Here is a 22,376-nt window from a genome sequence, read left to right as displayed (position 1 = left end):
TATTACATACAAACTCCACACACAAAGGTGTGTATTACATACAAACTCCACACACAAAGGTGTGTATTACATACAAACTCCACACACAAAGGTGTGTATCACAGTAACACCGCTAGATGGCGCTCTAACTTGATTCCGCCTTTCTTCCCCGGAAATACGTCATCTTCCTTTTCCGCCGCTGCTCCGGCGCCCTGAAACACGAGTGCCGATCTTTTCTCTTGTTTTTTTTTAACCGGAGTCTGTGTGAACACGCTGGATCGACTGGTTACGTTTAGCTCATCAAAATGGTTCGTAGGCGTATTTGTAAATATCTACCGTACGCCGTGGTACCCGGGACAACGCGCGTGCTCGTGCTGCGGTAGTTAGCTCCGGTCAAGCTAGCATATGTCGCCCGGCTAACGTTAGCCGAGGAATTAGCCGATGTTAACGTGAATGCTAGCTAGCGTATCCGTTAGCGAACCGATGCGAGATGATTCACCTGCCACCGATAATGAAACCCAACATTACTTGTCTGAGCTGTTGTCGCTCAGAACATTCAGTAATTTCTCCTGACGTTTCTTCTCCAGAGACCCATCCTGCTTCAGGGCCACGAGAGGTCCATCACCCAAATCAAGTACAACCGAGAGGGGGACCTGCTCTTCTCTGTCGCCAAAGACACGGTGAGATGACGGCGACGTGGTCCGGCGTCACGGTGCGATCCCGCCGTCCCGTTTGGTGTTAAACTCGTCCGTTGTCGTGTCTGTAGGTGACCAACGTGTGGTACTCCGTCAACGGGGAGAGGCTCGGCACCTACAATGGACACACGGGGGCCGTGTGGTGTGTGGACTGCGACTGTATCCCTTTTCAACAAATACACCCGTTTGTGTTCTATTCAAAGCAAATGCACACACGCGGATGCTGGTGTTGTTGTGATACATGTCAGGTTCCTTAACGTGCACTTTCTCAGGGGACACTAAAAACGTATTGACGGGGTCTGCAGACAACAGCTGTCGACTGTGGGACTGTCAGACTGGTACGTGCAGCTGCAAAGAACAACGTGTGTGTGTGTGTGTGTGTGTGTGTGTTTTCTTGCTTTTGCACGCACACGTTCCCGGTTGTTTCATCCCTTCGTCCACCGACGTTCTCCTGTCATATTTCCCCTCCAAGCAGGGACGTTGACCCCTGTCAGGTTGGTTCCTGGTGCACGGGGACCAGCGTGCTCCACTAACCTGTGTGTCTCGGTGCCGCCACACAGGTAAACAGCTGGCTCTGCTCGACACCAACTCTGCTGTCAGAACGTGCGGCTTCGACTTCAGCGGCAACATCATCATGTTCTCCACAGACAAGCAGATGGGTTACCAGTGCTTCCTGAACTTCTTTGACCTGAGGGATCCACAGCAGATCGGTAAGCACCTCACACTGTCACACTGGGGGTCTGTGATCATATTGGCAGCATAGTAATTGATCCATGATTGACCCATCAGCAGAGATATGTGTTCTCTGCGAGCTCCAATGAGAGATTTTTTCCCCCCTCTGCAGAAGACAACCAGCCCTACCTGTCGATTCCATGCAGCGACCACAAGATAACCAGCGCCGTGTGGGGGCCTCTGGGGGAGTACGTCATCGCCGGCCACGAGAACGGAGAGTTCAACCAGTTCAGCGCCAAGGTTGGTAAAGCACGTAATGAATGGTGTTGAGGTCAGAGCGAGGAGCAGTGCACGGTCGCAGGAGCGGTTTAAAGTCTTTACATGTGATAGTACGGCTAAAGAAACCTGTCATATTCCATAGTCTCTAAAGTTAAATGTTGTGAATTTGTTATTTGTTTCGCAGTCTGGAGAGATCGTGAAGAAGGCCAAGGAGCACACCAAGCAGATCAATGACATCCAGTCATCAGTGGATCTCACCATGATCATCAGCGCCTCCAAGGACAACACTGCCAAGGTACGACCGGCCGCGAGTGCACGGGACACCCAATTCACCATATGAAAAACGACTAATTATTTGGGAACCCATTTGCATCTTAACTCGCCGGTTGCTGGACATCACACTTTGTTATTGAGCGTCTGGCGTCTCCTGTGTCTCCTCTCAGCTGTTTGACTCCGCCTCTCTGGAACACATCAAGACCTTCAAGACGGAGAGACCCGTCAACTCTGCCGCCATCTCCCCCAACATGGATCACGTAAGTGGCGACTCCACGGGGAGGACGGGGGGCGTCACCGTGCAAACGTTAAATGAAAGCTTCCTCTGGTCACTGGTGTTCAGGTGGTGATGGGAGGTGGACAGGAGGCCATGGAGGTCACCACTACCTCCACCAGGATCGGCAAGTTTGAGGCCAGGTGAGTCATAGAACATTCTCTTCCACGTGAACGGGCCCGATGGTAAAAAAGCCAACGGCACCTTATCTTGGTCCCGTGATGCTCTGACCGAGCCGCTCACCCCGCCCTCAGGTTCTTCCATGCGGCCTACGAAGAGGAGTTCGGCAGGGTCAAGGGTCATTTCGGCCCCATCAACTGCGTGGCATTCCACCCCGATGGCAAGAGGTAAGACGCCAGGCGTGTGCGTGCGTGCGTGCGTGTGTGTGTGTGTACGTACTGACCTTTCCCTTGTGCTCGTTGTTCACAGCTACAGCAGCGGAGGAGAGGACGGATACACGAGGATTCATTACTTTGACCCACAGTACTTTGACTTTGAACTGGAGGCGTAAATGGTCGGCGCCTTCGACCCAGTCAGACCGCCGCCCCCCCCGCCTCGTTCCCTACATCTGAACTGATGTGTAATCAGCGTATTTCTCACCAGTTGCTTCTAATAAAGGTAGAGGGGGTCTGGACGGCATCTCAGAGACCAGAGTTTCTGCTGTTTTTTTTTTCTAACATCTCTGAAAGTCTCGGTGGCATCAGAAGCGACTTTTGAACCCCGGATCTGTGGATCGATACTGACTGGACCTCAAAACACACACACTCCCAAGTGTTACAATTAACTTTGAGTCAATACTTTGTTTTGACATTCCACACAATAAAATTACTGAATTCAAGTCGTGACTGTGATCTATGAAACCTAAGAACCACCTGGCAGCTCCAGTCAAGATGTTAACATAGAAATTGTAGCTTGTAAATGGTGAATTTCTCAAATTTTTTATTTTAAAGTGGGTAATATGTAATAAAGGTTAAGTCAGTTTAGTAGATTTCAGTAACTAATTTCTTTATTCCAGTCAAAATCAAAATTTGGATGACACTTGAAGGGGAAATACAACAAACTGCACGCAATTGAGGAGACTTCCCTCAGTGGATGCAAAGATTTGAGTGCAGTACTGAAATCACTTTTAGAAATTATAGATATAAAAGCATTACTGTGTGATGGTGAGTTAGTGACTCAAATGCATTGTTTGGTCTTTATCGTATCAAAAACTGAGTATGACATTATTGTGGCAGATGTTTATTTTGTTAAACCATAAGTCAGAATGGTACATAAAAAAAACCCCACTACAGGTCAAAGGTCATATTGGCTGCATCCTGATGGCTAAAGAAACCAACACATGGACCACGAATGTAGAGAAGCTTCTTCACTTTGGATCCAGAAATTAAACCAAAATAGAAACGCAGGATTATTTGTCGAAAGTATAAAAAAAAAATCAGGAGGAAAAACAATGACTTCAGCTTTTATTAAAAAGTTATGAATGCACATTTTACAAGGATAAAACTAGACAACATGTAGAGGGTCCATTTAACCAGCTCACTCTGCCTTTATGTATCATGGTACAAAACAAGTCGCTCACTTCCACCTCTGGAGCGGTTCAACATTCCACATACTGAACGATGCAGGAAGAAGCTAAAGGGGCCGGTGATGAATCAATAAGTTAGAACATAGATCACAGCCTGTCCGCCCAACACGAGCAAAATGTACATGCTAAAGGCGACATTATTCTAAACATGCATTTATTGATGAGTTGACGACAACAAGATAAACAGTTTGTCAAATGCTGGTTATTCTACAGTATCATAAATAGATGTTTAAAAGAGAAAAGCCTTTTTGCACACGAGCGTGATGCTTATTAATCATCTACTTCGCTGCAGGCCCCCGCAAACTGGCTTAAATGGGTAACAGCGTGACGGGAGCTTTTCTTCACGTGGAAGCCGACCGGTTCGTATAAAAAGCCTACGGAGTTGTGCGTTGCTCGTTTTGCACAAGGCGAAGCTGTGGCTTGGCCACGCCCACTCAACCGGCGGGTCACCGAGGTCGGTGACGGATGTAAAGAACGCAGTGTAAACCGGGCTCGCCCATAAACACACATAATAAAACAGGAATACAAAAAAAGGCTCTTGTTGTCACAGAAGGAGAGCACAGGAATCCCAACGCATCGACGACGCCTCCTCCTGGTGTCGCACTTCAGGTCGTCTTCACCTCCTCTTTTGGTCTGGAACAAACAAGAGTTGATGCAGCAAACCGCCGGCACACTGAGGGTTTCACAGGACCCCCCACTGAGGGGGGCGCATGTGATCTGTACAGCGAAATAATAGACGAGTACACAGATCTCTTACCCTGATGTGTCCATCTTCTCTTCCTCTTTCTCCTCCTCTTTCACTTCTAAGTGTCGGAACAATCAGATGATCAGCACGTTGCCTTTACACATTTGTGATTACATTCGTCGAGCAACTGGATCCGTCTCACCTTTCTTCTCCTCCCCTTCCTTCTCCTCCTCCTTCTTCACTCGTTTCACCTTCTTGTGGTTGGCTGCGTTCCTGCGGCCGCCCCCCTGCCCCTCCGCCTCGTCCTCCGAGTCAGAGAACTCTTCCTCGCAGGCGATCCTTTTGTCGTGTGCCCGGACTGAAAACCACACAGAGGCGCACAATTTCATACGCAGACTACGACTCGACCGGGTCCTTTAACTCAAGGCCCGGGAACCCGTCTACGTACTGGACCGCGGCCACTCACTGGAGACGCGTTTGTCGGGCTCCTCCTCGTCCTCCTCGCCGCTGTCCGGGTGGGGGGCGTCCTCGGGGATGGCCTGCATCTGGACGCCCGGCGCGTGCGGCAGCATGCGGAGGTTCTCGAACAGGCGCTGCTTGATCTTCTCCAGGTACTCGTTGGTGTTCTGGTTGGTCATGTTGGACGGGCTGATGTGCAGCTTGAAGTCGGGCCCGAAGTACTCGAAGTAGTCGTTGTAGGGCAGCTCGTTGGGGATGGACGAGTCCAGGGCCACGGCCGTCTCGTATGTCCAGCAGCGGGCCACGTTGCGGATGGTGTAGCCCCCGCCGCCCAGCATCAGCAGGGGCAGGTTGAAGCTTTTGATGTACTCCACACATTTGGCGTGGCCTGGTGGGAGGACACGCGCTCATTGAGCTCTGCAGCACTAAGGCACTTGTACGTGGGGTCTCGGGGGGGGGGCTGTGTTCATACCTTTGATGGTGAGGTTGAAGCAGCCCAGTCGGTCTCCAGAGAGAGAATCGGCTCCACACTGGAGGACCACCGCGCTGGGCTGGTACATCTCCATGACTTTAGCCATGATCTAACACACGCAGACATACACATCAGCCGCCTGGGAGGGAAAATGGGGATTGTGGCGACTAGATCGAACTCAAACGAGAGCCTTACGGGTTTGAAGATGGCTTCGTAGGACTCGTCGTCGATGCCGTCCCTCAGCGGGTAGTTCACCGCGTAGTATTTGCCCTTTCCGGCGCCGATGTCCTGCAGACAGCGCAGACAATCGATTACAGCACACGCACAGAAGTCACGCAGGGGGGTCTTAGTAAAGTAAAATAAGGACAAACAAACGGACCCTCAGGTCTCCGGTGCCGGGGAAGTACTCCCCGTACTTGTGGAAGGAGACGGTCATGACCCTGTCCGTCGTGTAGAAGGCCTCCTCCACGCCATCCCCGTGGTGGATGTCAATGTCGATGTACAACACCCTCTGGTGGTACCTGGGGAGGAGAGCGCGCCCGGTTAACAACACGAGAGGAAGACGTCCTCTCGTAGCCATTAAGATCGACAAACTTCACCCTCAACTTTCTACCAGGCCGCCGTGTGCAGATGAGACAAAGGACGACAGCAGCTTACTTTAGCAGCTCCAGGATGGCCAGGACGATGTCGTTGACGTAGCAGAAACCCGAGGCCTCGGACTTCTTGGCGTGGTGGAGTCCGCCGGCCCAGTTGATGGCGATATCCGTCTGCTGCTTGTTCAACTTCAACGCCCCAGCTGGAACAGGAGATACAGTGATGCTGGAATTGACCTCAATGTGTGGATCCAGAGGACAGAGTGTGGACTGTGCTCCCCAAGCCTTTACTTGGGATTCATTCTGAGCTCGTGTCATAAATGTCCCACTTGCGTGCGAGTTGCTCACAAGGGGAATTACGGGATGTGCCGTTGGGATAACTCACCAACAGATCCACCTGCTGAGAGCTGGCAAAACTCAAACAGACCGTCAAACACCGGACAGTCCTCTCCAACGTTGACTGCAAGAAAAAACTAAAACTCAACACACGTGAAGAGTGAGGATACTCGGGCGTCCATGGGAGGAAAAGGTAAAAGCGCTCACATCGCTGCATCTGTTTGCTGTACTCAGACATGTTGTCTGGTCGTATGGACCTCAGGAACTTAATGTAGTCGTCGCTGTGGTATTTCGTCATCTCTTCGCCGCTGGCTTTGTGTGGTCTCTGGACGCAGAAACGCAGACGGCGAGGAGGAAAGTTACAGCGGACACATTTCGGTATCGGACAGCAGCCGTCGGGTTTGACACGTTTGAGGTTCAGTATCACTTACAGGTCATCCAAATATTACAAGCACAAAGTACTGGACTAGGACGGCCAACCAAATTAGGATTGTGACGGGTCGGTTTGGAGGGAAAAGAACTCACGTAAATCTCCATTTTCCTGTACAGCCCGTAGTTGAGGAGGAGGTTGTGCGTCATGCGGATCCTGTGGGGCTTCATGGGATGGCCTTGGCCGTAGTAGTAGTTCCCAACGTCCCCTGGGACACAAGAAAGGATCCAGACGTGTTTACACAACAAAATATGTGCAAAAAAGAAGAAGCTACCATGCATTTTCTATTACTAGATTGACTCAATAAAATCAGGAATCAGGAAACATTTATTAGCCAAAATATGTCAAACATACAAGGAATTTGTCTTGGCGGTTAGTGCGCGACAGTAGACAGACAAGACAACAGTGCACAAGTAATAAAATAAAGTGGAATGAAATGCTAATGCAATGGGTTAGTAGAATAAGGCTAAGGTAGAATAAGGGTAAGATTAACCGGTCTCCAATACGCTGGTTTCTTTTTACTGTTTGGACAATATTCCACTGACGTGACCTGATGTTAAAATCGGAGATTTATATGAATAAAACACGTGCTGGACTGTAGATGCAATTATTCATGTGCCAACGTTACTTAAACTAAGCGAACTGCCAGGACGTCGGAGTCAATGATCATGCGTGTCGGTAAAATAAGGAATTAGATTTATATTTTGTTTAAACATACGACAAGTACATGTGACCGTGAGAACATCCATCACTTTAAGCAGCGTACTTTCTTCATTTAACGTTACGGTGCATACAACGTTAGCATCGGCGTGAAAGTGTTAATGCATATAAAACAGAGGGAAATGTATTATCATTATTTTAATGGAACGCAACGTTTCGCTTTCATATTAGCGTTAGGAAAAAAAACGGTAAAGCAGACCGTACTTCTCGGAAGTTCTTGGCAATTTTGGAGAACAATGACAAAATGAACATCGGGTAAGGGCAGGTTTGTGGCTTCTCTGCTAACCAGATATAATAAAATACCGAACATATCCACAAAGCCCAGTCACAAATCAATAAAGCCTTCAACGAAAATACATACATTTCTCTGCTTATTGAATAACTAGACGCTCACGCGAACACCTAGCTAGCTAGCGTTTAGATGCTATGACTAGCTTAGCGAGCTAGCGAATGTTAGCTCGCTGCACCGGCTAGCTAGCATGGCCGCACCGCACGCTTATTCTTTTTTTTAAATACATGTACAATTTCCTGAACATCTACACACACCCGCGGCCGCCTCGACGGGAGGAAAACAACGCGTGCACGTTGAATATTTACCGTCATAGTAATAGCAAACTTTTTTCTTTGTTCCTTGAGACAGCGCCATTTTAGCCCCCAATTACTGCACCGTTTAATGCCCACCGGCTCCGCTCTCCTGCACCGAGGGAAACCAGCGTTGAGCTCTCGTCGACCAATCACAGACGCCCGCCCGCCCGACTGGGAGGCGCCGGCGTGACAAACCGAGGACCGCCGAGGTTTTGCGGCCACAACCAGACAGCGTCTAGACTGGAACCGAACACAGAGGCGCGAGACCCCCGAAGGCGTTTCATTATCGGTGGTTGTCAGCAACCCTCTATTTGTTTGCCATGTTTAAGTTATTGTATTATTTATTGGGCAACTTAAAATTAGTATTACAATTCTAAAGCTATTTTCAAACTGCTTCCTTGTTGTGACCTTTCAAAACTGAAAATACTATACGCTTTCTTTCATATCTTTCTCAACAACATATTTTCTTATTTATTGTACTTGGTTAATTTATTTCGCAGGAAAGGATAAAGAAAAAAAAACTATAAAATGTTAATTTTCATCAGTTGTCCCTGGCCAGATTTCAGGAATTTGCAAGCAGATGTATCTGATGTAGGTCATGGCACTTGGCACGTAATATAAGATGCACGCAGCACAAATGCATGCACAAATGCATGTTTCTTGCCAATATATGTGCACCTCGAATCCAAGCGAAATACAGACTTTTAATGAAAATGATTCTAAAAGCCCTCACGTTCCTGTTGCACAACGCGTGCAGTATTGCCTCATTGATGCCGGCTATCGCTGGGACAGACTGGGGAAACCAGACAATAGGCCACCAGCCTCCTGTCGTTGCCCGTAACAACCAGCGGGAGGCAGCGGGAGGCAGCGGGAGCTCACGCGTGTTTCACTGTCTCTTCCAAATCTCTGCAGACTCCGTCGTTGCCGAATGACAAATGCAGCATCTCTGAGCGGATCCGTCAGAGAATATCATGTGTAGTAAACAGTGTAAACAATTTAGAGGACCAACGTAACCCTGGAGAGATGCACGGCTCAGTGTACCTGCACAATATTACGGCATGAGAATGAATGGTTTTTTTGCTCTGAAGTCACTTATGGTAAAATAAATCGACCCTTTGAGCTTGAGAAATCGCCTGCTTCAAGAGGCAGAAGGCCGCGTCCATGTGGAGGCCCCCAGCTTCCTTTCAATAATTCATAATCGTTTGAAGACCGGCTCCAAACGCGCCTCAGATCTCAACTCATCCCATCAGCATGTGAACTAGGTCAGACCTTCCTGTGTTCAGTCGGCCGTGTTCAGAAGGCCACTCGCCTGCTTCAGATGCAGGAAATATTGTAGATGTGATGGAGGAGGAGGAGGAGAAGGAGCAGGAGGAGGGGCGAGCGGCGGCAGAGGTAATGGTGTTGATCTCAGGGCCACACCACTAATGGAGGGCCGGGGGGGGTCATCGGAGCGAACGCGCTGTTCAATTGGTCGGCTACCAACACGCTTGTTTCTCATTTGAGGTCTAGTTTTTTTGTCTTTGCCGGATGCTTTGCGTTTCTTTATGCTCGGGACATGAAAGCTCCTGCAGCGGGTTTGTGGTATTGGACCACACAAATACGATTGACCCGAGTTGACGTGTTGGTTTAAATCCGGGGCAGAGCGAGTGACGATCCGATGAAGGCTAATATCACGACGATGAGGCTTGAAAACAAACGACGTAACAAAGCTGAGCTGCATGTGCTGACTAACAGCCGCCGAGGCCACAGGTGACCACCGGATAGCGACGTGGCTTTAAGAAGTTTTGGTGAATAAAGGAATAAAATAAGGATTTTTATTGTTTGGTTTGCAAAAAGGAGAATGTGTTTATTCATCCGTCAAAAGTTGCTTTTAAGTTGGAGTTTAGGGTAAAATATGGAAGGAAGCTGCTGCTGTGAAGCCCTTTATTCTTTTGATGTAGGATGTCAGTCACTGAAGCGTGTGCTACTTTGTAACACGTGTGTGGCGTGATGTAACCATGGAGACACGCACACAAAACGGGCAGGTAACCAACATTTATTTACCATTAGCAACTTTACAATAAAACCAGAAACATCTGTCAACATTAGCAAAATAAAGAACAGAAATCAATCCAATGTATTTACAGAGACAAAGCAGATTCAGGCTCACATACGACAGGTAAACAACTCTGCTTCATATCAAACCGCAACAGTGAACATAGCAAGCTTAAGTGTTCTTTTTTTTTTTTCATAGTAAGGTAAAAATCAAAGTTGTCTATTTTTTTTTTCTTTAAACAAACGAGTAATAGCTTCTCTGAATCTTTAAGATGCTTCTCTATAATACACCACAAAATACTTCAAATTTGGGTTAAAATATAGGAATGTAAAAAGTTGGCGAGTCTCTTCATTTTCTGATTTCATTTTTTTTTTTTTTGCTCCATCAACAGTCATTTCAAGTGGTGGTGTCCTAGTATCTAGCTTCTTTCCTTCAGCAAGGAGGCATCTTCATTTGCAGATTTTTTTTTTTTTTTCAGGGAGGGGGGGTGGGATGCTTTGACTCCATCCATCCTTCATCCATCTTTGCTTCATGGTGTCATCGGCTCGCGTTCTAGCCATTTAAAAATCCAATTCGGCACCCAGCGACCGGCCCACTCAGTCCGGGTCCGGATGTGGAGCAGAAACCGGGGAAGTGATCTAGTGAATCTAGTCTGCCGTCTGGTTATCACGACGACAAGTGGCACGTCGAAGGAGTCTCTCACATACATGTGTATATATTTACATATACATATATCCATATACATATGTATACATATACATATACACATATATATATAAATATATATATATGCTCTTAAATTCTTTCTCTCTCTCTCTCTCTCTCTCTCTCTTGAAAAAAGGTTCACCCAGTTCATTGTGAGCTTCAGGTACAATCACTCCTTCTTTTCAGAGGGGGCCGGGGTCGAGCTGCTCTCCTCTGCTGGTTTCGTGGCCTCGGGGGCCGGGGCAGCTGCCTCCTTGGCCTCCTCCTTGGGGGCCTCCTCTTTAGCCGGCCCCTCCTCCGCCTTCGGGGCCTCTGCTGCCGCGGCAGCGGCGGCGGCGGGGGCAGGGGCAGCCTCCTCCTTCACCACCTCCTCCTTCTTCTCTTCCTTCTTCTCCTCGGCCGGAGCAGCAGCTCCGTTCTCGGCGGGCTTCTCCTCGGAGGGGGAGGCGGTTGTGGTGGCGGCGGCGGCGGCGTCTGGGGTGGCAGCAGCGGCGGCGGCTGGCGCTTCCTCCTTGACGGCCTCGCTCTTCTTGGTCTTCTTCAGATTGAGTTTGAAGTTGAAGGACTTCTTCAGGGAGAACTTCTTCTTCTTCTTCTTGGGGGTCTCCTTGGCCGCGGCCTCGCCTTCGGGTTTGGCCGCCTCTCCGTCCGCGGCGGGCGCCGGCTCGATGGCGTCCCCGGCGGCGCTGGCCTCGGGCTCTTTGGCGGCATCGGCCGAGCCGTTGGTGGCGGCAGCATCCCCGTCGGGCTTTGTGGAGACATCCCCGTTGGTTTTCACATGTCCATTCTCCTGAAGAAAAAAAAAAAGGTTCACACCATAAGTCACCTGTTTCCAAACCTCTTGCCTAAATTGTACCCCCCCCCCCCCCAAAAAAAGCTCTGCTGATGCATGAAAAACGAAATGAGACTGTTTGGAGGAGTATTTGCCATTTATTCTCAGTGCAGCGTCGTGCTCATCAATTAACCACCGTGTCGCGCGGCTCCGAGGCGACGCCTTGCAGTACCCGGATGAAGCGATAGGCGGCGGTGGCGCCTCGCAGACCGGCCGCGGTGCCAGACGGACACACATCGGCTCAACAAAGACCGGAGCTCATCGATAGAGGCATGAACCCCCCCCCCCAAAAAAAAAAAAAATCAGGAATAAAAAAAAAAAACCGTCTGAAAATGAATAATGCTCCACTGTTGAGCCACATCGCATAATAAACCGTAGTAATAACGTGTGATATTAAACCGTCATAACGATGTAATTAATTAGTGGTCCAATTAAACCGATATTGCTCATATGACATTTTTTGGAAAGCGACATGTTTTCCCAGACGACAGCCAGGCTGGTGTTTTAAACAGGGAGGGGTAGTGCCTACGTGCGCTCGAGCCCCCCCCGCCCCCCTTCATTGCCACTATCAACCACGTTTGGCGGATTTGGGGTTAAAGCTCGCGCACAAATAGACGACAAGTCAATGAACTTCATCTCAATTTTTCATTTACGATAAATAACAACGGTTATATTTTCTTTTTTTCCCCGCAGATAGAAATAGAAATAAAGACACCTGCCTTGCCCCCCCCCCCCTACACACACACACACACACACACATTCAAGTTGTATCGATTCCCCGCCACGTCTTTATGAAATAACAAGTATCCCCATTGATAAAGACGGAAGGTGTGTTACCTGTCCGTTGGTCTTGACAGCTGCAGCCCCCCCGGCGGCGGCGCCCGCCTCCGCGGCCACGTCTCCCTTGGATGCCTGGGATCCCATTGTCTTCTTCTGTGGTGTGTTTGCTGGGAGTCTTCCAAAGAAAAGCAAAAAGCAAAACTAAAAAAAAAGAGCGGCCGTGAGTAAATCCGAGCCCGGGGCGAGTTACGTATCCAGCGGTGAAACGGAGAAACGCGTCGCGGTGGGATTGGGCTGTTTTTCTCGTGGTTTTGTTCTCGCGGTCCTTCCTCTCGGTGGCTCCTGTGGTCAGACTTGTCACCCCGCTGGAGAGAGACCCTCTAAGCTCATCGCTGGTTGAGCGCAACGCTTCAACATACAGCGGGTCCGAGGCACCGCCCGTGGGCGGGGCCTGCTGAGCTCTGGCCAATCCGAGGGCGGTCTAGCCGGCTCTGGCCAATCAAGCCTTTACTATCTAATTGTCCCCGCCCCGTAGAAAACCCCCAGCAATGAAATCGATTTATTTCTGCTCAATACTCTGTTTTTTGGGGTTAAAAGTATGTTTTCTTTTAACGTAGCATTATTTTTTTGCTTTATCAGTGTGCTGTTACTGTGCGTCTGCTCGTTTACCGTTTTTTTTATCTACTAGGTTACATGGCGCTGAGGATTAATTAAACAATGCCTTGTTGTGAACTTATTAATTACTTACTTATTATTATTACTTTTTATAGGAATGACAGAATGAGTTTTGAAACTTTACCACCTTTAGCAATTTACCTCATCCAGGTCGATGGATGCGCCATGAATAAATGGCAATGGTTTCCATTAAGCCTATTTATTTATTATTCTACTAATTGCTTATTTTTTGTCTATAAAATGCCTGAGAGAATGCTTCTGTGACTCACAGTCCAACACACAAAATATATTCAATATAGTCAAATTCCAAATTAAGACAAACAGCTACTTCTTATTTTCTAAAAAAAAAAAACACAAATGTGTGTGTAATCATCTGATTGTTACCGTAATCCTCTCAATTCATTGAATGAAGTAATGCAATAGTTTAACTTTTGAGTATTTCTTAACAAAGTTTCAGAGTGTGTCACTTTTGGTTTCAATAACACTGCAATGTTGAAATATCCCAAATCCCTCTCTTATTCAGCATTTTGTCACAGTCTTAGTCAAACCAAATACAACACGTGTTTCCAGAAGAAAATCTTTGGATTTTTTCCCCCCAGAATTCTGATTCTGGTTATGTATGTGTGTAATGTTACCAATACAACATATCCAGAAACAGGACTTCCTCTGGCTGTGGCCGTCCAGCTAGCAGCTCGATTAGTTGAATAAGTAAGTTATGATGGTCATGAGCTCGTGGTCACAGTCTTTCAGAAATAAGGGCAGAAATATGTCCCCAACAAATGACACCACACAGGACAGGAATCTTTGCGATGTACGGCCGAAACATTCAGCAGGAAGAGAAACAAATGAGAGTTTATCGCGTCTACTTTCGCCTTCTGCCCCGGCTCACCCTTCTCTTCTCCATCCACCCGTCTCCGCCAGCAGCAGCTGAGAGGTAAAACGGACTTACTTTCGCCAGACAATGGTGAATAAAAGGTTGAACCCATTGTGGGCATGAGGACACGGGGTTCAGGATCGCGTGTCCCTCACGGCTCCATGACTGGATGTGTTGTTCACTTGTCCGCTTGTCAACAACATACCAGCAGCAAAAAATGTCAACGTGACCATCACGCACATTCCACCTGATCGCGTTCCTCGCTGCGACCGCTGAAGCTGCGCGTCTCCGGTCGTGAGAGTTCGATGTCACAAACGGCCGCTGCTGGGACCAATCGGCCTAATGGGTTCCGCGAGACCCGGGGAACGCTAAAAGCCTCCAGCTCTCCGAGTCACATGGACGTCAACGCAAGCGTTGGCCGACGTTGGAAACGATGCATTCGTTGTCAGGTTGATCGGAGCGCTTCCCATGCAAGCGTTCGTGCAATATGGTGAATAGCATATTGTAAATACGGCGTCACCGGAGGAGTCAGTCAAAGGGCCGTTTGTGCAATAAATGGCCTCAAATATCATGTTAAACCTTCAAACTCTAAAGGAATAATTCAGATTTCTTGTTTTGCTGGTTGCTATTCCTACAAACACCTCACTCTCGACACGGGAGCGATTATCCCGCCAAATATTCCTGAACGGGGCGAAAGGTGTGCATCTGTTTCCCTCCCTTTGCATTATGAAGTGTCGTCATTTTAAAAAAGCAGCAGCACGCCAGCGATGTATCAAGGGCAGTCGTGAGTTTGCAGCACTGGATTTGTGTTTCTGTGCCTCGTCCCGCTCCGAGGCTCCATCACTGGGAGCCGACCTCCCTTCCTTACACACACACACACACACACACACACACACACACACACACACACACACAGATCACGCTGCATCCGTCGAGCTGGCCTTGTAAATGTCATAATAATGTGTCCACTGTGTGCTGCTGTGGAATGCCTGGCACGCCGGCCCTCCCCTCTCCTCCAGCCATCTTCTCCTGTGAATGGGCTTCTTCAGCCTGCTTGAGGTAACTAAGAGAGAGAGAGAAAGAGAGAGAGAGAGACAGAGAGAGAGACAGCCATGGTCAACTTCTGCACATGGAACCACATTAAGGGCTCCTTTCTTCTCCTTCCATGTAAAACCCGCTTCCTGTGTGACGGCGGTGACGCCGGCGGCTGAGGCCTCATCGTCTCCCGGCCCGCTCGCTCGCTCTGCCCTTTTCCCCCCTGCGCAAAAAGCGTGTCTGCGTGTGCGTTTTTTTTCTTCTTCGTCGCCCCGTGTTTGCGTCTGTGTGCTGTGTGCTTATGCGCACATAAGGGAGGCATTGTCGAGGGACCAGCGAGCGTCAGGGGGGGGGAGAAAGGCACAGAGAAGCAATCATTCACACATAGACACACATTACGCGACGCAAACACAAAGCCAAGCAGGGCATCAGCTGTGACAGAGTTCATATGCAGAGAGAACTGTGTGTGTGGGTGTGGGGGGGGGGGGTTCTGATCTGTATGATAGAGCCGGGGCCCAGAGGTACTGTAGACGCAGCCACATCATTGTTTGGACAAATGACATGCTGATGGCAGAGCGATAGCATCAGGTGTGGCCAAGGTATGTGATGAGAATACCTTGCGATAAGAAGGGAGGGGCGGCGGGGGGGCATTCTGGGATTTGGAGGAGGAGGGCGAGATGTAGATAAAGATGGAGCCAGACGAGGGAGGACGCCTAAAGACAGCTGGGAGCAGAAAGGTCACGTTGGAGGATTGACGCCTGAGAATCCTGACTCACCGGGTCACGCCCGGGATCCTCGAAGCACACGGTGCTTTTCTCACGCCGCTTAATGATGGACGGGGAATCAAAACGCGTTTCCGTATGGGTCTGTGGTATTTAAGATGCCAGAAAGGCAAAAGCGGGACTTCTTTGATGCCCCACAGGTTGGGCTCGGTTCACTTCAATTCATCAACATTTGTCTTTGACGCCGTGGAAGCATAAAAACAATTTACTTCCATAAATAAATCTAAAACACGCTCAGTTAGTGAAACACCAATCAGATGCCTGAAATAAGGTCTGTGGTTTTTGAATTTGAATGTTTTATTCTATGACAAATAGGTAAATAAGTACCACCTGTTGTACTTTTTGAAGCCCAGGATTAAAAGTTAAACATTTTTCTTACCCAAACGTTGCTATAATTATTAATTATTTTTATGAACGCCGTGACATCATCATTTTTGATGAATCATTGTTCTCCTGCTAACCAGGTCAACCATAAATGGCTTTTAACTTTGCTCTGAGGAAGTCACCTAACTCTCACACACACTCCCGTGTGTGTTTTACTGACTCGAGGTGCGGCGGAGGCAGCGAGGTGCTTTCCAATCACTCAACCGGTGGTTTTATGGTGATATGGGAAGGTGGGGAAACCAAAAGTATGGTGTCATGTTTGGTCTCCATAGCAACCGTCTGAAACAACAACTAACTGAGGGTTCCGGTTCAAATAATCGAGAAACGTTATTGTCCAAGAAGGCCTCGACGGCACCTCCATCACAGCTTCAAAGGGCAGGTATCACATTTTTATCTTCACTCCCAAACACCTCACAAGGCTGTAAAACGATCACATGACGTCTAAATGAGCCAATCAGGGCCGTCGGCGTTCTCTACGGCTCGCTGTCACTTTGTCACACCACGTTAAACCTCAAGGAAACATCCAAGTCTTTTCCTCGCCCTTTGACCTTGAATTATAATCAGCAATTTTAATCAAAGCCGGCGGAGCCGCGGCCAACACCAGACCTCGTGCAGGGACAATAGACAGCATATGGCTCAGATATCAGACAAATGCCGAGCAGGAAAGAGAAATAATCACGGCCCTAATGGCCCGAGGTCAAAGGGGGTCACGTCTAGGGGCCAAACAAACAATGGTGCGAGGGAATGGCGAGGTGGGGCTCTGCAGCTCACCCGTCTTGTTCAACGACAGCTCGCCGTTAACGCGTCGTATTGAGCGGCAGAGAAGCGGCTTGATGTTACAGTCACGGTGGTTTAGTGTCCTCGCGCCTGTGACGCCGAGAGGGGAAATCGTAGTAAAAAGTCCAAAGAGACTCGCGGTGCTTTCCCCTCGCCGCTGAAATACTCCTGTCGACCCAGTTGGACCCACGGAGCACGTTTCACTTTCACTTTCTGCCCACCTCGCCTGGGCCATGGTCAGAGACGGGGAATCCCTGCGGGGGATTTCGAGAAAAGGTAAATGTAAATACCATAGTGAGAGAGAAGACATTAGATCTACCCCCCTCCCCTCCCCTCCGCACGCCTCCGTGGTTTTTTTACAGTTACATAAGACTTGATTTTGGTTCTACATTTTCAGGATGCAAAGCCGATTTTGTAGTAAATGTGGAATTTCAGCCTTGACGTTGCCCAACAATGTAGAAATAACTTGACTCAGACTTCCAGCCGGTCTTTGTCTAACATAGTGTACACACGCACACACACACACACACACACACACACACACACACACACACACGCACGCACACACACACACACACACACACACACACACACACGCACACACACACGCGCGCGCCCGGCACACGGAGCTGTGGAAATGGTGTCAGCCCAGTGTAAATCCTTTTTGACATGTGAGCGTGCCAGTGACCTTATTACCATGACAACAGTTTCTAGGGGATAATAACGTTGTGGCAATGCTGACACAATATGACACAACAGCGACACTCGTTGTGCGACGTGTTGCTGAGGGTTTTTTTTCTTTTTACTTTCCCCTTTTTCTTCCCCTTCGCGTTTGCAAAATGCAGTTTTCTTTCTGGTTGTCGTTTCTCCTCCGTGTCGTCTTGTTGTCTCGTGGAATTTGGAGGAGAATTCGTCCTTCCAGCTGCTCTCGAGACATGATTGAGGTAAAGGTAGGTCAGGCCCATCTCCGAGCTCGTGAGCGCTCACTTCCTGTGTGTGTGGGTGTGTGGGTGTAAAATCTGCGTGCACCCACGCCAGAGTCCGAAAATAAACGCTTCTTCTTTCCTACATGTGAGCGCATTCAGCAGAACGGAACGGCGCGCCCACCCTCCCCCCACCTCCCACTTTCCCTCTTCTGCCTCCTTCGCTTCCCTCCGTCCGTCCTGAGTGGGAGAGACAGAGAATGTCAGAGGAAAGGAGGAGAGAACGTGGAGCTTGTTTGCGTGCTGTTTGGACCAAACGCGGGACGTTTGAGTGACAAAAGGAGCCTGTAGAGGAAGAGCGTGTTCAGAGAGGATGCTCAGCTGAATTCACGTGATGTTATTGAAGTGGAACTCTTATTTCTACGTGTTTCCTCCGAGACGCATTCTGTGAATGTGGTGATTCTTCGTCCTCCTCTGATTGCTGGCGAACCAGCTGGTGAACGTTTATTCCACCGAGCGGACTGGAATGTGGAACAAAGCTACGGCGCTCGCGTAGAATCCACGAGTTTACGCAGAGAGTAAGAATCCCTCGTGACTACTCAGGCCTCATGAAGCCGTCTATTATTCACTACACCCAGTGTATGTGTATAGAATCGTGGTAACGAAACTGACTGAAAGAGCAATCGGTGGACTTTCCCTTTAGGCGACATTGGTGACCAACGCCGCATCCACGTGCTGCTTCCCTACTCGTGACCTACTCCAACTTTATTTGGCTGAATTTACATGAAGGGTTTCCGCCACGCGTCCACCCACTCTGAAAGCTGAGCTTGTTTATTTTTAAAGAAAGTCAGAATCGTGCAGATTGCATCATTAAATTGTAAAATGCTGAGAGTGTAAACAGGCGTCCGGGCCTCCAGGACGTCAGACCCCTTTTATTGTGAAAAGTCAAAAGATTGAAAGCTCTTCGGACTCTTCGGACTTTCAGAACTGCGGAACTTTATCGCCGTACTGCACGTTTCCGCCGGTCAGAGCCTCGCCTGGACACATGGGCACGCTTCAGTGGGCGGGGGAGGAGCGAGAGGTTCTGCGCCGGGGGGAGGAGGGGGAGGAGGAGGAGGGGGGGGGGATGCACGGTTGATGAGTCAGAGATGGAATGCAGAAAGGAGAGAGGGAGAAGTGCTGATGAATGGCTCCATGGCACACTGACCCACTAATGTGAAACGCACACGTCCTCATCAGGCTCCTTTGACTTGGAGCTCCTCGGCATCACACCGCGTCACGTGTTGCACGCGCGTTTCCTTCTTTATTTCACCCAGTTTTTTTAGTTAAGCGCTGAAATAACACACTGGCCCGACTTCTGCTAATGTGAAGGCGACGAGGAGGAAGTAGTGAACACGCCACAGCTTTCACCACTTCTGCCCCCGCTGAATTTCAGAGGGAGGCCTTCTACTTATAAGTGGGCAGCGTGTCAGGTGGTCTGAGGATGATCGTCATGTGACTTTAACACTTTAACCTACAGCCCCGGGCCAAAGTGGTGACTGGACCTGCAGCTAAGTGTTAGAATGCATAAAGGGTGTAGGGGGGGGGGAGGTGGATGCAGATGGAGGCCCTTATTTAATTGTGTTGAACCATTCTGTTCCTCTTTTTAACTAGTTTCTCCTCCTTCGATTTGATCCTTTCTTGCAGTACAATTATGAAGGAACCCAACAACAACGCCACCATTGACTCTGGTGAGCTCATCACTGCTGCTGTCTGTACAGTCAACTAATTAAGTAGATCCGAGACATTATATTTGAAAGGTCTCGCTTCTAGGGACCTCAGTGCCGCCAGTGATGGTCCCTGAAATCATCCTCTACACGCAGAAAAGCCACGACACACATCTGCGGGGGGAAAGGAATCACACGCACATGCACACGGAATTAGGATGTGGTGAGACTGACAGGTGACGGCGAGGAGGCGCGGCTGAATGTGAGCTCTTCCTGCCGCTTTGAAGGGACTGAAATACATGTTTGTCGTCCCACCTGTTTCCTACTTATCAGCGTGCGTGGCTTCGATGTGAGATCTTCTCAAGCCGTCGCCGCGACGTGGAGCTTCTCTCCCCCCCCCGCGGCCTTTGGGTTATTCTGAGTAACCCGAGGACTCGATGAACGGAGGGTCTTTGTTGTTGGCGGCATAAAGCATTCTGGCCCTTCATTCGCAGGGGAATAAACAGAGGAGGAAGGTGAGGCGGGTTCCCCGATGGCCACGAGGCGCTTGAGCCTACAGTGGTGTTCACACAAGGCCCCGGCAGTCAGCTGGCGAACCCAAGACACGGAAACCACATCCGGCGGCCTGAAACCGACACGGGGCTGCAGAGACCGCCGGCAGGTCACGTCGTTCCCAAAGAATTCAGAGAATCTGCGTCGTTCCGTGAACCCGGTGAATTGGTTCATCATGTGGTCGGCGTGACGTGAGGAGGTCGAGCGCGGGTGACGGAGGAAGCAGAGAGGGCGGCGCGCTGAAAAGCCTGAAAAGCCACAGTGGAATCGCTGCCCTTGACATCAACACACACACACACACACACACACACACACACACATGGACTTTGCCCTCCCCCTCCCCTCCCCCCCCCCCAGGCTGGCACATGGAGCGGTGGGGGGAGGGAGGCTGCATGCCCAAGGATGAGACTGAAAAGAGAGAGAGAGAGAGAGAGCAATCCACGGATAGCAAGATGGCCGCCTGCCTCTCGCACACTCCCACTAAATTAAAAGACGGTCGAAGCAGACGGAACCACGAGGAACAATTCCCTCTTCCCGCTCGGACCGGAGCGTCTGCGGCGTCGCCATCGTCGATCACAGGTCGCCCCCCCCCCCTGAACAATCCCGTGTCAATCGAGGGTCCCGCTGCACATGCTGGAAAACCGCAAAACGATTCCTGGCGAGGGGTTTTTCACTGGAAATGCTTTCAAAGCTCAACACAGATTCTGCACATAAAAGACATCTAGAATTTGACCTCTAGGCACGATATGTGCACTGCATAGCATTTTTTTTTGTGGGGGGGGGGGGTTGCGACAAAGGCTAATGATCACATGAACATACATGGACTACGGGGAAGCTGGACGAGAGGAATGAGTTGGTAATCATTAGAGACAGAGGAAGGGAAAAGGAGGGGCGTATAGCGTGGAGAAGTGTTGACCTAATTCTGTGCAAATGGCTTCTCCTGTGACAGAATTGATGGCGTTCTACATTGCAATGCCTAAGACTGAGTGTGTGTGTGTGTGTGTGTGCTGAGGTTGTGCAGACTCATGAAATCTACGACAGGCAACATGGTGCATAGATGTTCTCTCTCTTATTGTGATTGTCGCCGTACCGCTGAGAAGCGTGCGGTCTTTATGTGTCGGGGGGAGCAGTGCTGAAAAAAGCAGTAAATGGAGAAACTGAAACGAAAATTCGCACATTTGGCTGAACATATTGAGCGTTTAAAGTCTGAATGGAGACCAAACGGTTGCAGATGTTTTGCAGACTACTTTGTAGTAAACCCTGGAACGACTAAAAACAATGGTCCTTCGTCTCCCCTCTGTCTCTCTCTCTCTCTGTCTCTCTCGCTCCCCGTCTCTTGTTACCTGTCCCCCAAGTTGACAGAATCATACGTGGCACCAATTACCCCGGTCTGGGCCTGTCAGCTGGAGGAGAGCAGAGCCGGAGGAAGTCAAAAGGACGGCTGAGCGTCTCCTCTGTGGGGTCGGAGGCTGATGCGCTGACGGGGACACACATCTCTGATCCGGAGAGTCACTGTGCGTGTGCGTGTGTGTGTGTGTGTGTGTGTGTGTGTGTGTGTGTCGCTGACATTAAGCCGATACGGAGGTCGACGTTACCACGTTAGCATTGCCAATTTTAGCTTTTAGCGTTGCCGTTCACATATACCCGTAACATGTCAGACAGAACCTACGAGAAAACGAGAGCAGATTTGAAGTGTTGGAGATTTATGGAAATGTCTAAACTCAAACTGATCAAAGTGCAATGTTTGAATTGGATTCCGCCCTAACGTCCATAAACACGATGTTTTATTACTGCTGCTGAGCTGAACTTTGGAGCGCCATTACAGACCTCCCATTGTCCACTACAGTGCTCCCATCAATTGTTTGCCAACAAAGCCAATAAAAGATTCAGTTTGCGGTTTCAGTCCAACCGCCTCCGTCATTTCCCCTCAACGCCACGGCCTTTTGCCTCCGCTCGTGTGAGCGAGGCCTTATCTGCGTCCTTCGCTCAGGCGGTTAAAAACACGACACAGCAAAACCAAACAAAATGCTTTTGCTTTCCAGTGGAGGGTCTATTTTTGAAGCGCAGCCACCAGAAGTGAAGAAAGGGTCTTGATCCGCTGCCGGCGATCAACAGATGGCCGATTAGCATTTGCAAATCTGCCGTCAAACTCTGTAATGAAATGGGGAATGATTGGAATTCAGCAAGAGACTTTATCAGCTCACACTCTCTCCCTCTCTCTCTCTTTCTGTTGCCTTTCCTCCTTTTGATTAGCAAGTAAAACATCCGTCTGATGGCTC

At 49.3% G+C, this 22,376-nt stretch overlaps 3 protein-coding genes and 1 long non-coding RNA gene across 4 annotated transcripts; 2 read left to right on the top strand and 2 right to left on the bottom strand.

Moving 5' to 3' along the window:
- Positions 1-36: 36 nt before the first annotated feature.
- eif3i (eukaryotic translation initiation factor 3, subunit I) lies at positions 37-3,010 on the top strand. The gene is made up of 11 exons (XM_040188281.2): positions 37-287; positions 567-659; positions 746-833; positions 947-1,012; positions 1,235-1,384; positions 1,519-1,646; positions 1,810-1,920; positions 2,069-2,158; positions 2,242-2,315; positions 2,427-2,519; positions 2,602-3,010. Exons 1-11 carry the CDS (start codon positions 285-287, stop codon positions 2,681-2,683), a joined length of 978 nt encoding a protein of 325 aa, XP_040044215.2. The 5' UTR covers positions 37-284; the 3' UTR covers positions 2,684-3,010.
- Positions 3,011-3,621: 611 nt separating this feature from the next.
- Positions 3,622-8,345, bottom strand: LOC120826201 (putative histone deacetylase 1-B). The gene is made up of 12 exons (XM_040188280.2): positions 8,050-8,345; positions 6,828-6,940; positions 6,510-6,627; positions 6,352-6,426; positions 6,031-6,169; positions 5,753-5,894; positions 5,569-5,661; positions 5,374-5,482; positions 4,909-5,289; positions 4,645-4,800; positions 4,515-4,560; positions 3,622-4,390 (listed from the first exon to the last, which is right to left on the bottom strand). Exons 1-12 carry the CDS (start codon positions 8,096-8,098, stop codon positions 4,363-4,365), a joined length of 1,449 nt encoding a protein of 482 aa, XP_040044214.1. The 5' UTR covers positions 8,099-8,345; the 3' UTR covers positions 3,622-4,362.
- Positions 8,346-10,056: 1,711 nt separating this feature from the next.
- On the bottom strand, positions 10,057-17,095 carry marcksl1b (MARCKS-like 1b). Its single transcript, XM_040188282.2, has 3 exons — positions 16,911-17,095; positions 12,447-15,001; positions 10,057-11,567 (listed from the first exon to the last, which is right to left on the bottom strand). Exons 2-3 carry the CDS (start codon positions 12,531-12,533, stop codon positions 10,947-10,949), a joined length of 708 nt encoding a protein of 235 aa, XP_040044216.2. The 5' UTR covers positions 12,534-15,001; positions 16,911-17,095; the 3' UTR covers positions 10,057-10,946.
- A 549-nt stretch (positions 17,096-17,644) lies between these two features.
- On the top strand, positions 17,645-22,001 carry LOC120826199 (uncharacterized). Its single transcript, XR_005713220.2, has 2 exons — positions 17,645-17,866; positions 21,453-22,001. It is a non-coding gene; the product is annotated as an uncharacterized LOC120826199 (long non-coding RNA).
- The last annotated feature ends 375 nt before the right edge of the window (positions 22,002-22,376 follow it).

This window comes from Gasterosteus aculeatus, chromosome 10 (assembly GCF_964276395.1).
Source record: "Gasterosteus aculeatus chromosome 10, fGasAcu3.hap1.1, whole genome shotgun sequence".
Lineage (NCBI taxonomy): Eukaryota > Metazoa > Chordata > Actinopteri > Perciformes > Gasterosteidae > Gasterosteus > Gasterosteus aculeatus.
This window is presented reverse-complemented; position numbering and strand designations above follow the sequence as displayed.

Excerpts from the sequence above, each read along its gene's own strand:
- eif3i (XM_040188281.2), top strand. Across the intron at positions 1,647-1,809 it reads TCAACCAGTTCAGCGCCAAG|TCTGGAGAGATCGTGAAGAA; the intron begins GTTGGTAAAGCA and ends TTTGTTTCGCAG. Across the intron at positions 2,159-2,241 it reads TCTCCCCCAACATGGATCAC|GTGGTGATGGGAGGTGGACA; the intron begins GTAAGTGGCGAC and ends ACTGGTGTTCAG.
- LOC120826201 (XM_040188280.2), bottom strand. The coding sequence starts at position 8,098 with ATGGCGCTGTCTCAAGGAACAAAGAAAAAAGTTTGCTATTACTATGAC. Across the intron at positions 6,628-6,827 it reads ACAGGAAAATGGAGATTTAC|AGACCACACAAAGCCAGCGG; the intron begins GTGAGTTCTTTT and ends TTCTGCGTCCAG. Across the intron at positions 5,290-5,373 it reads CTTCAACCTCACCATCAAAG|GCCACGCCAAATGTGTGGAG; the intron begins GTATGAACACAG and ends TCCTCCCACCAG.
- marcksl1b (XM_040188282.2), bottom strand. The coding sequence starts at position 12,533 with ATGGGATCCCAGGCATCCAAGGGAGACGTGGCCGCGGAGGCGGGCGCC. Across the intron at positions 11,568-12,446 it reads CTGTCAAGACCAACGGACAG|GAGAATGGACATGTGAAAAC; the intron begins GTAACACACCTT and ends TTTTTTCTTCAG.